The 12,294-nt window shown below is 43.3% G+C and overlaps 1 protein-coding gene across 1 annotated transcript in view; it reads right to left on the reverse strand.

Moving 5' to 3' along the window:
* DNTT (DNA nucleotidylexotransferase) overlaps window positions 1–11,989 on the reverse strand; it is a 135,312-nt gene extending 123,323 nt beyond the window's left edge. The window contains exon 1 of the mRNA XM_056850063.1: window positions 11,787–11,989. Within this exon, the coding sequence (XP_056706041.1) occupies window positions 11,787–11,989 (203 nt within the window). The remainder of the gene's footprint in view (window positions 1–11,786) is intronic.
* Window positions 11,990–12,294: the final 305 nt, after the last annotated feature.

Genomic DNA, 12,294 nt, shown 5'->3' on the forward strand with positions numbered 1-12,294 from the left:
TTGACAGCTCTGAGAATAAATAGTGTGTCTACGCAGTGACTGAAAGCTTCATAGTACTTTGGAACCGGCTTGATTTAAAGCAAGGCCACTTTGCTTTTTGCACTCTTTAGCTCTTGAAAATATGCACTAGAAATACTTACTTTAAGGTTGCTGATTTTCAAATGCACTAGTCTCCCACAAAACTAGCTCCATAGACTGACAGCGTAATTTAAGATACTTACCAAAACTGTTTTTTTAAAAAATTCTAACCAAATGGGATAGTCCAGAAGTCCTTACAACAAAACGTTTGGCATACAGCAGCAGTCTTCAACCCTCCCAGCCCCCGGACCCTCTGAGCCGCAAGCACATGAGTCACATGGCATGTGATTTAAAAAAATAAGGGCAAAGCCAATGGTGCAAAATAAAGTTTAAATTTTTTAAAAAAACTTTTTTATCTCCTGTGTCTGGTGAGGCCCTTTTATTTCTCCTTCTCACAAGTTTTGGGAAATGCTGTTTACCGTACTGGGCACATGGAGGATCTGTCTTGTGGCTCTTAGCACATACATGTGACAGGACGAAGGAGAGGCAAAGCATTTCAGGGAAGAGTTGAGGCCAGGATCATGGGCAACAGGCCCAGATAACAAGCCAAGCCGCTGAATGACCTTGGTCATTTATGCATAGGTACTTTTACTCATGTTTGAAATCAGTCTGTCTCAGTTGTTCTTTGGAGTTATGCATGAGTTTTCCCTTCATTGGAAGTGACCTTGCTGCCAGCCCTCACAAATCCTGGGACTTCCTGTTCTTCTGTTAACCCGATTATCCCCTCTTTCCTGAGCTCAGTCCAGGTGAAATCCCTGTGCATAAGGCAAAGCACGGGACACGCAAGCCTGGTTTCTCTCACAGCCAATTACAAAGCAGCATGTAAAGAGGCAGGGATTCAAATGCTTCCTGCTTTCTCAGAGCTCTTTCTGAGCAGAAAAAAAGGCTTTTTAAAACTGATGCTTTGATTCCCCCCCCCTTTCAGATTGCTCCTTTTTTTTTCTTAAAATGCTTTTTTATGCAGCAATTGGGTTTGGGGGGGATTTTCTCTCATAGTAAGCTTTACAAAGTAAGCCAATTACAAAGCAGCATTTAAAGGGGCGGGGACTTAATTTAAGCTTGGAGACTGCCGATGCATAGATTCCCAACAGGAAAGTGTGGGTCCAGCGAGCAACGAACCTCAGGTAAAATTCCCATGCATAAACAACCCTTGTTGTTGTGCTTAAAACATTCTTGTGACATAATTAGATTTGACAAAAACGAACTGCTGGTAAATGCTGTTACCATAAATTCATATGTTTCCAGAATGTCTCAAACACAATAAAACCGCTTCTCAAATTCTAGCTCCCATAAACAAGCTAATGCACCATAATCCCATATTTGTGTCTTTGACTAGGCGATCTCCCTCACTGTCCCATTTATGTAGGGTTGCCAGATCCCTCTTCACCACTGGTGGGAGGTTTTTGGGGCAGAGCCTGAGGAGGAAGGGGTTTGGAGAGGGGAGGGACTTTAATGCCATAGAGCAGGGGTGTCAAACTCAATTATTACAAGGGCCGGATATGACATAAATGTCACTTGGTCGGGCCAGGTCACGCCTCGCCAGCCCAGATTTAGAGTGGGCTGGTGGCTGCCTCAGCTGGCTTGCGGGCCGGATAAGAGCTCTCAAGGGGCTGGATCCAGCCCTTGGGCCTTATGTTTGACACCCCTGCCATAGAGTCCAATTGCCAACGTGGCCATTTTCTCCAGGTGATCTGATCTTCTACAACTGATCTCCAGTCAATGGAGAAGAAGAAGAAGAAGAAGAAGAAGAAGAAGAAGAAGAAGAAGAAGAAGAAGAAGAAGAAGAAGAAGAAGAAGAAGAATTGGCTTTTATGTGCTGACTTTCTCTGCCACTTAAGGAAGACTCAAGCCAGCTTACAATCGCCTTCCCCTCCCCTCCCCACAACAGACACCCTGTGAGGTAGGTGGGGCTGAGAGAGCTCTTAATAGAACTTTGACTAGCCCAAAGTCACCCAGCTGGCTTCATGTGTAGGAGTGGGGAAACAAATCCAGTTCACCAGATTAGCTGTACACACTTGCCTGATTGTGTTTGTTGCTTCACAAGATGCAGCCGTAGTCTTACAAGAGTACAACTGCATGAGGCATGGGGCTGGGAAACTTCAAGACCAGCGCAGCTGGCAAAGTCCAAAAATATCACCCAAAGTATTGTACAAGACAGCATCTCTGTTTTGAAAAACTGGAAGAACAATGAATGTGTGACCTGGGAAACAGGAGTAATCAGATGCCTCTCCAAATCCTTTATGTACATTGCACATTTTCCCCTCTGCAAGCACCCTTTTCTGGTAGTATCTCTATTTCTTTCCATTCTCTTCCTTCTTTCCCTTTTGGAGAAACGTTTTTACCTTTTAGAATCCATTGACCTTCACATACTTTTAGGTATATCAATAGCGTTCAGGAGTTTCTAAATCTAATCTGGCATATTGCATCCATTTCAGTGCCAGCACTGTATAACCAAGAAAGCAAGTTTTGAGCTTCATATAAAATGTACCAAAACTAATTCATCTTTCTTGTCAGTTTATAAATTGTACTAGTTGAGCGTATTGCGGAAGGGAACCTCGGAAGGGTTTACTATTGCCATATTTGAATTATAGGATTCAAAACAATAATTTTTGTTCCCAACACACGGCAAGGTTTCCTTTTAATTAAACTGCTGTGCTCTGTCTTGTTTTCTCAACAACAAAAAATTCAGTTAGAGATGTTTAACTTCTGCTTCCTGTGGTTTATATCCCTTTATATAAAATGTGCATATTTAATGCATTTGTACAGAGCTGAAGATCTGGGAACTTTGCCATTTCTGCACTCACAACAGCAGCAGTTTAGCTTAACTGTGCCACAGTTTCCTCTGATACCTTTGCAGCTGCATCATATTCCTGGCAGAACATGTAAGAAATGCAGAATGTCCACATATTGTTGACAGTTTTGAAAAAATAAATCTACAGTTAAATGGCCCTGGTTATTGTTGCAGTGAATTCGTAACGGATGCGGTCATCAATGTCAAGAGTGATTGAAATAAACACCAATTCTATTCTGATTTGAACAAATGAAGCTGCCTTATACTGAATCAGACACTTCGTCCATCAAAGTCAGTATTGTCTACTCAGACCGGTAGCGGCTCTCCAGGGTCTCAGGCAGACAACTTTCACATCACCTGCTTGCCTGGTTCCTTTAACTGGAGATGCTGGGGATTGAACCTGGGACCTTTGGCATGCCAAGCAGATACTCTGAGCCACTCTGAGCAACTGATACTCTGAGCCACTGATACTCTGAGCCACTGAGCCACTGCCCCTCCAATGTCATGGTCCATGTCATTTTAGTGGGTAACTATTGCCTGAGGTGGGGAGGTCCTTATTGGATTTTATCTTTCATACTGTCAAAAAATTCAGGTTCTGCTGGTAGGGTTGCCAACCCTGGGTTGGAAAATTCCTGGAGATCTGGAGGTGGGGCCTGAGGAGGGGGTAGGGTTGCCAGGCCCCTCTTTGCCACCGGCGGGAGGTTTTTGGGGCAGAGCCTGAGGAGGGCGGGGTTTGGGGAGGGGAGGGTCTTCAATGCCATGGAGTCCAATGGCCAAAAGTGGCCTTTTTCTCCAGGTGAACTGATCTCTAACAGCTGGAGGTTGGCAACCCTAGGAGGGGGAGAAGGGGTATAATGCCATAGAGTCCGAAGTAGCCACTTGCTCCAAGTGAACTGATCTCTGTAGTCTGGAAGTCAGGTGGAATTCCAGGAGACCTTCAGGCCCCACCTGCAGGTTGGCAACCCTATCTGTTAGCCAGCTAGGAGGCGCTTCCTCACTTCTTCCGCTGCCACATAAAATTATGTGATTTTATATGGTTTTACTGTATTTTATTTTACTGTCGCCTGCTTTGGGCCCTGATTTGGTCAGAAGAAAGACAGACATATCAATATTTAAACAGAGAAATAAATACAGCATGATATGCCCAGACTAAAAAAACTGGCAGGCTGCAAATCTGTGTAGATTTCAGTTAGATAAAGGCTAAGTGAACGAGGAATGTCTTTGAACAACTTTAATATGAGCCCCGGCTAAAACATTTTGTACAGCAGTCTTTGCATATCCAGGCCAGAGATTAGCTCTCCTCAACCCAGAAAGACTATGAAAGCTTCCAGGTCAAACTGGAATTCTGCCTTAGTAACTATAGTGCTCTTTCTATTGTTTCCTGATTTCTGCTGAGTGATCGCTGGCTTCAGATTTCTGCCACTTGCCACTCACTACATGGCTGCTTCAACCCAGCGGCGACACGCTAGAAACAAAAGCACATTTGATGAATTCAGGATACCTTGAGGGGAAACAGTGTCAGAACAAGAGAAACCGGATCGTCTCACAGCCACAGAAATTAGGTATTTGTAAGCATGAGATATCAAATGAGATATCAAATTTTTGAAATGGATCATTGCCACATGGCAATTAGAAGAGAACGCCCGCTAGGCAGAAAAGGAGGTAGCAGTCAACCATTGCAGGCCCGGCATCAAGGGAACTTGGGACTGGTGAGGCGACCCTCACCCACCAGAAATAAAGCAAACCGGCACGTAATTGGAATGGCCAAAACATTTATTGATCACAGCTGGCAGAGTAGGGTTGCCAACCTCCGGGTACTAGGGTAAATGTACAACACTGAGGCTCTCAGTTACATCATATATTATTGCTAACTTAATTAGGAAACACCATAAATCATACTGTTTCAAGCATCTGTTGTTATAATTATCTTCTATTGTTTACTCAAATAAACTGTATTAATTCAAAACAAGGGTTAGCACTATTTGCTCAAATAACTACACTTTTGTAATCACAAGATCCACCAGCATGCAGACAATGCGAAAGAGCACCTCTCAAGGTCCACAGAGTCCAATTGAATCAAAAACAAAATCAAGGTCAAAGACCCATACTGTCCAGCTGTCGACCAGACTCCTCCAATGTTCCTGTGAGTGGCGGAAAAGACAGCCAAGGAAGAAAGCCTTCACTGAGGGGGAGGTGCTGCTGCTGGCTAGCTGGAGATCTCCTGATATTGCAACTGATCTCCAGCCGATAGAGATCACTTCCCCTGGAAAAAATGGTTGCTTTGGCCATTGGACTCTATGGCATTGAAGTCCTTCCTCAGGCTCCACCCCAAATACCTCCCGCCAGTAGCAAAGAGGGACCTGGCAGCCCTATGGCAGAGCCTTGGTGCGCCATAAGGGCAAAGGATCCAGGGCATTGGCTGACTCTCCTGCAGGCTGATGAGTAAACCGCCTACTCCCAGCCCACCTGGTGGGGAATACACTGGGATAGCAGTATGTGAAATTCCACCTGGGTGAAAGCCACTGTGTGATTTCCCATGGCACTTGGAATGAAGATGCCATGATAGCCCCCGAACTGGGCATGCCCCGCTACAAGTCCTCACCCCAAAATCCCTTAAGGGGATCCCCAAAATAGGGGTGGAAGGACACACAGGCTGTGTCCCCTGCATATGGATCAAGCCCATGCTGACACCACCAAGACGTTGTGACTAAGAACATGGCAACAAATTATGAACCCATAACAATGTGAATCAAAAAGAGGGTGGGAGAAAGCCACTTCCTCGTCCCTGCGGGTCCTCAACATTAGGGTTGCCATGTTCCTCTTTGCCACCAGCAGGAGATCTTTTGGGCAGAGCCTGAGGAGGGCAGGGTTTGGGGAGGGGAGGGACTTCAAAGCCATAGAGTCCAATGGCCAAAGCGGCCATTTCCTCCAGGCGAACTGATCTCTATCTGCTGGAGATCAGTTGTAATAGCAGGAGATCTCCAGCTAGTACCTGGAGGTTGGCAACACTAACAAACAGGGGCCCAGGTGAGTCCAAGGCCATTCTGCTCAGCCTTTCAAATATTATGACTCTGAATCATCCTCTAAAAGGTAACATTGTTTGAAAGCCACAGGTCTGTTCAAACTCCAGCAAAAGCGAGGTTGGGAGATAATAGAATTCTACAATTTAATGGAAGTGGAAAGTTTCAAAGCAGTTAAAGGGGAACACGGGTTCATAAACAAATGGGAAAAAAGTTTTATACACTCAGGCTGATAATCTGGAAATTGTCTGGAAACCAGTTCATTCCTTTTCAGATTCAAACATGATTTTTTAAATTTTAATTTTTGGTATTATCTCCCAAGAACTACAGTGCAGGATGAGAGAAACTGGTTGACTGAACTGCATCATGTCATATCGACATTTGGGGTCCGAAAGCAAACATTCTCTTTCTCTCCTAGCCTCCCGTGCTCATCTGGTTTCATTTTACTAAATGTGTTTGAGTTCTGCCTCGTTTTGCAACCCGTCTACAGGCTGCAGCCACCAAAAGAAAAAAGCGGAGCTATCGCACAAACCTCAGTGACACCTGTGCTTTCATAAACCAGCATTGACACTGCCACTAAAGGAAGAGAAGTCTCTGTTTTGGCTTGCAAGCAGGGCCGGTGCTACCATTAGGCGAATTAGGCGGTCGCCTAGGGCGCAGACCTCAGAGGGGCGCAGAACTGGCCTGATGGGCACAGTTTTAAACAGATTACGTTCTTGAAAAAAATGCAACTGACAATTTATATTTTTTATTTTAAGATAAGTACCACAATAGTGCTATAGAATATAATTAGTTCTAACGTCTTGTAAATAGTTTTGTGCTTTTATTTTTTTCTACTAGACAACTGTTTTTGAAAATTGATTAGCGGGCGGGGGGCACAAGTACTTAGCCTTGCCTAGGGCACAAAAATGTCTGGCACCGGCCCTGCTTGCAAGTGCATCTGGCTGGAATGACTCAGGTCTGCTGTAACCCAGTCTTTGTCTCAACTTTCTCACTCCATAGTAGGTTTTTAACTTCAAATCAGTTTGTAAACATCCATCTTCTCTCCTCTCCTGGGCCTTTTCGTTTCCTTAGAATTCCCAGAACTGACTGAATCCAAACGTATTTTTGAAAGTTTCCCAGCAAAGATAGTTTCATTGGGTGGGTTTTCCCAATGCAGGGATGGGATGGTGGAAAAGCCATATCAAGCAGAATTGACATTTTTACGTAGCTCTTAGAGATTCATGAGCCATTTCAAGTGTCAGGCTTGAAATCCTACCCATCTTTCTGATAAAATTTACCACCTTCCCTTTCCTAGGCTGAAAATGAAGTTTGCCCCTAAGCTGTTCTTTTATATTGGTCCCTCCTTTCTGCATCTCTATGCATCTACTAACTATTGTTTTCTTCCACTGTAAAATAGATACTGCTTTTTTCAATCACTCACCCTGTTTTGTTGAGTATTTTTGCTGCCTAGCACTCTTTCCCAATTTCCACCAAGTTTGTTTTTCCCTTCAGCTTTTTTATTCCCACACATGCTCCTTCCAGTCTCTCCTTTGCTCTATTGACTGTCTTTTATTTGGATCCCTTTAATTCCATTGTCTCTTTCTGAATTTCTTACATTTCTGAATTTCTGTGGCCATTTTTGTTCCATCTTCTGCCCATCCTTTCTTTGGGTTACCTGCCCCAGGCTTCCCAGCTTCCAGAATACATCTTCTGGCTCATTCTGCACATCTTGTGACTACAGTTCTTCCTTGTTCTAAAAATCCATTGTGAAGATTTAGACCCATATAAACGGACCCGTACACTCCTTCAAAGAATGTCTGTGAACAATCAACTACCAGCAAACCCCTACCATTAATCAGGAGTGAGCCCAATGTTTAATAGCCAATGTTTCCAATGTTAAAGGGGGCAGGGGAGGTTGAAATAGTCCTTTTAATTGGTTCTCGTAGGTTATCCGGGCTGTGTAACCGTGGTCTTGGTATTTTCTTTCCTGACGTTTCGCCAGCAGCTGTGGCCGGCATCTTCAGAGGAGTAACACTGAAGGACAGTGTCTCTCAGTGTCAAGTGTGTAGGAAGAGTAATATATAGTCAGAAAGGGGTTGGGTTTGAGCTGAATCATTGTCCTGCAAAAAGTCCTTTTAATCCTTAATACTTCCATGTTTGTTCGTGAGTGTCCCAGGTCCTGATGGGATTTTGCTGTTTCAGATTATTGGGAAGACCACTTTCTAGTTACAGTGAAAATTCACATAGCCTGTGAGACGTGGCTACATGATAACATTACTGAAGGCTAATGAAACCCAGTCAGAATCATGGAATTGCCTTCACTCTGAATCTTAACTTGCCTTCATTTGGTAAGCAAATGCGTCATTGCACTCAAGAGGCAAACAAAAATCATTTGGAAAACAAATTAATTGTGCTGAAGCAGCAGCAGTAGCACATGGGAGCTTTGAAGAGCCTTCTTCGGAGACTGCCATGTCTGAAATGGAATCGCTGCTGCCATTTCTGCCTCAATGATATGCACCAACACCTCTAAGCATTTTGGGACAAGTACAGCTTCCATAATGTCTTTCAGACCATTTCAAGGATCGCAATTGATGGAGCAAAAATGGGGAAGCAAACGGAGGGAAGATGTTCACGAAATCTCTCTCACACGCAAACTTACTCACACTAATGGTTTATGCTGCATGTCCCGGTCCTGCTCACTCCTCGTTTTTATTAGCTGGTGGTGGAAACTGCCTTCATGTCACAGCTGACTTATGGCTAGGGTTGCCAGGTTCCTCTTCGCAACCAACGGGAGTTTTGGGGGGTGGAGCCTGAAGAGGGCGGGGTTTGGGGAGGGGAGGGACTTCAATGCCATAGAGTTCAATTGCCAAAGCAACCATTTTTCTCCAGATGATCTGATCTCTATCGGCTGGAGATCAGTTGAATTAGCAAAAGATCTCCTGCTACTACCTGGCACTTGGCAACCCTACTTATGGCAATCCTGTAGGATTTTCAAGGCAAGAGACATTCTGAGGTGGTTTGCCATTGCCTGCCTCAGCGTGGGCTGAGTTCTGAGAGAACTGTGACTGGCCCAAGGTCACCCAGTAGGCATTATTATTTCCAGATTAGAGCCCACTGCTCTTAACCATTACTCCACGCTGGCTCTCCATTTTTATTTAGTACAACATATTGTGGATAATGAGGACATTAAATACGCTGATTAATTTGCCTTTTTACCATTGAAGATGAAAGCAGCTAGAGGAGGGATGTAGTTGACTCCCGTGAGAAAGCATCCTAATCATGAATGAAAGCATCCTAATCTTACCAACAGATATAACTGAATTCATTTGGATGTATCTAAACAACAAAATGTTGGCTTCCTGATCACGGCCAGCATACAGGACAATTGTTGAATCAGCAGATGGCCAAGCATGCCTGGTATTTATTAGTATTTATATGGATATATATGTTGTGTTTATTTAATATAAAAGCACTTCATGTACATTTTCAGTGATTCTTACAACAACCCTAAATGTATGGCAGGTCAAAATGATTCATCTACAGAGAGGGACCTAAGATTAAAAAGAAAACGAATAAGTTCATTGCTAAACTGAGATCTGAACTTGCAATTTTATAGCTCAGTGCTTGTGTTTCTCACGGTTTTGCATAACAATAAATGTCATAGTTTAAAAATCATAGAAATCAAGTACATTGTAAAGCCATTAAGTGTGTTCTGAATCTCAGCACTTAATATATTCCATAATTTCCTATCCAAATGGCAACTATAGCCAGAAAACATTTTTTTTAAAACCTGGAAGTAATTGCCTTCTAAAAGCCACATTACTTTCTCCTTCAGCGACAATGAATAATGAAATAACTAATATCTAATAGGCAGCTCCATAAATAACAGTAAAAGTCTTCAAGAGCATTTATTCACAAGGAAAGGTCTTGTCCTAATGCATTGTAGCACTATGATGTCAAGATTCAATGTCAGTACCAGAATTTAATTTCCTTTCACTTGTTCAGTAGGCTCACTTTCATGTAGTAGAAAAATACATGTTGTGACAACTGCCCATGTAACTTTGACAGCAACAGTGACCCAAAAGCAACTCTCCAGATTCTATGCAGAATAATATTTATTTCCCCTAATCTCTTATCCTACTTTTCAGAAAATCGGCTCTCTTTACCATGCAGTCCTAAGAAGAGTTCCATCTAAGCCCATTGAAATGAATGGGCTTAGACCAGAGTAACTCTCCTTAGGATTGCAGTGTTAGAATCACATCTATGTCTGTAAGAAGTCTCCTTAGGCACACCCCATCCCCAATCCAGCAATCTTTATAGGTACAGAAGCACCAGTATGAATGATGCTCCCTGCTCTTAAGAACATAAGGCCCACCAAGTCCAGCAGTCTGCTCACACAGTGGCCAACCAGGTGCCTCCAGTTTGGCCAACCCCCAAACAAGACGACTGCAGCAGCACCATCCTGCCTGTGTTCCACAGCACCCAAGATAATAGGCATGCTCCTCTGATTGTGGAGAGAATAGGTATGTGTCATGACCAGTACCCATTTTAACTAGTAGCCATGAATACCCCTTTCCTCCATGAATATGTCCACTCCCCTCTTAAAGCCTTCCAAGTTGGCAGCCATCACCACATTTTGGGGCAGGGAGTTCCACAATTTAACTATGCATTGTGTGAAAAAATACTTCCTTTTATCTGTTTTGAATCTCTCAGCCTCCAGCTCCTCATAGGAGAGTTTTCCCCTTCATTCTAATGGGCAGTTCCATGCATGTGTCTCTGTGTGCTTTTTGAGGCTGCTATATCCCCTGATGGGACTGGGGAGCACTTGAGAGCATTCGCAAAGCTTTGGATTGAATCACTGAAATCACTGATAGGCCTGTAACTCTGAGTACTAGAAATGTATTTTTTTTTCTCCAAAGGTAACATTGGATGCAGCATTTTCTTTTAGAAGACATAAATGTTAGTCTAAGCATACACTGGATTTCCATCAGTTTACAGTGTGGGGACCCCAGACTCCAACTGTGAACCTCATCACAGTCATATATGATTTGCATGTTCACTGGTCTTTCTTGGAGCCCCAGTATCATTTATTTATTTATTTAAAATGTTTGTTAGCCACCTTTCTACCTTATGTAACTCAAGGCAGCTTACAATGTAGATAAAATACATAAAATGAGAATATGAGGTATGAGAGTATGAGGTCATACACAATTTGATTGTTTTCCTCTCTTGCCATGTGCGTTGTTCCTGCTCCAGGTTGGGCCATGCCACATGCACAGAAGGAGATTCAGTGTTTTCCCTGCGCTTCTACCCCAAACAAAAATGGACCAAGGACAGGAACAGACCAGTTGGAGAACAGCCCATGGCTACATGGTCTTCTGCAACAAGACAATGAACCCCGTCCCCCCGCTGACCATTTCTATTTGGGGGTAACACGATGGTGGGACATTCCTTCTGCATGAGTGCCTCTGTCTGATCCAGAGCAGAAACAGCACATGTGGCAAGAGAGGAAAACATACACATCACATATGTCCCCATACTCTCACACCCTGCGAACTCCAGCTCATGAAAACTGACCATCAGAGCACATGGAAACTGACAATCAGAGCACATGATCCCAGTACTGAATATTCATATATATTTGAAAAGAAGTGGACAATAAGCAAAATGCGAATTGAAACTTAGCACAAACAGCTCACTTGCTGTAGGCCTGCAGCATAGACCAAACAAAATCTTATTCTTATGACTGACCCTTTTAGGAATTTTTTGAATGCAGAAAACAATTTGTATACAGCAATAGCCGAGAATATCTATTAGTGTACACTCGCATTCTACAAGAAAGCTCTTAGACTCCATCTATGCAAACAAACAAAAAATACAATTAATTATTTATCCTTCCCCCCCACCCCAATTACCTTAGCTCGTTTTCTACCCTGAAGCCTTTTCTCCTTGCTAGGTCCATCAAGAACATTCTCCTGGTCACTCCCATTTTCCTCTCCAGAATAAAAATGACAATGTCATTAAACTGTATTTTGTAGCTGTTTGAGGGTGCCGAAAGCTGCATCCCTCTCTGCTTTTTCCTCTTGGGAAGAACATCTGCAGTTTGGATCTTATTCATGACACCACGGGCGCTTTCTTTTGCTGTTGGCTGAAACCTGAACTTCGCTTAGGAAAACATCAGCTCAAAGGCAGTTTTGGTTGCCACCAACCAGTGATGTCAGTTTGCTCTGGGGTTTTTTTTTCTTCCCAAGTCAGAAACAGAAAGCTACAGGGAGTAAACAGATCCATTGCCTTTCAACCCCCTTGTGACTCAAAACACCTTTTGCAAACTTTCTCTGTGTTTGACAAGCAGGAAAACTGAAGCTGTCATTGCTCTCAATTGTACCAGAAAACTGGAAAAAATAGTCCCATAACTTAAGGAAA

This window comes from Euleptes europaea, chromosome 5, assembly GCF_029931775.1.
Source record: "Euleptes europaea isolate rEulEur1 chromosome 5, rEulEur1.hap1, whole genome shotgun sequence".
NCBI classification, from domain to species: Eukaryota; Metazoa; Chordata; class Lepidosauria; order Squamata; family Sphaerodactylidae; genus Euleptes; species Euleptes europaea.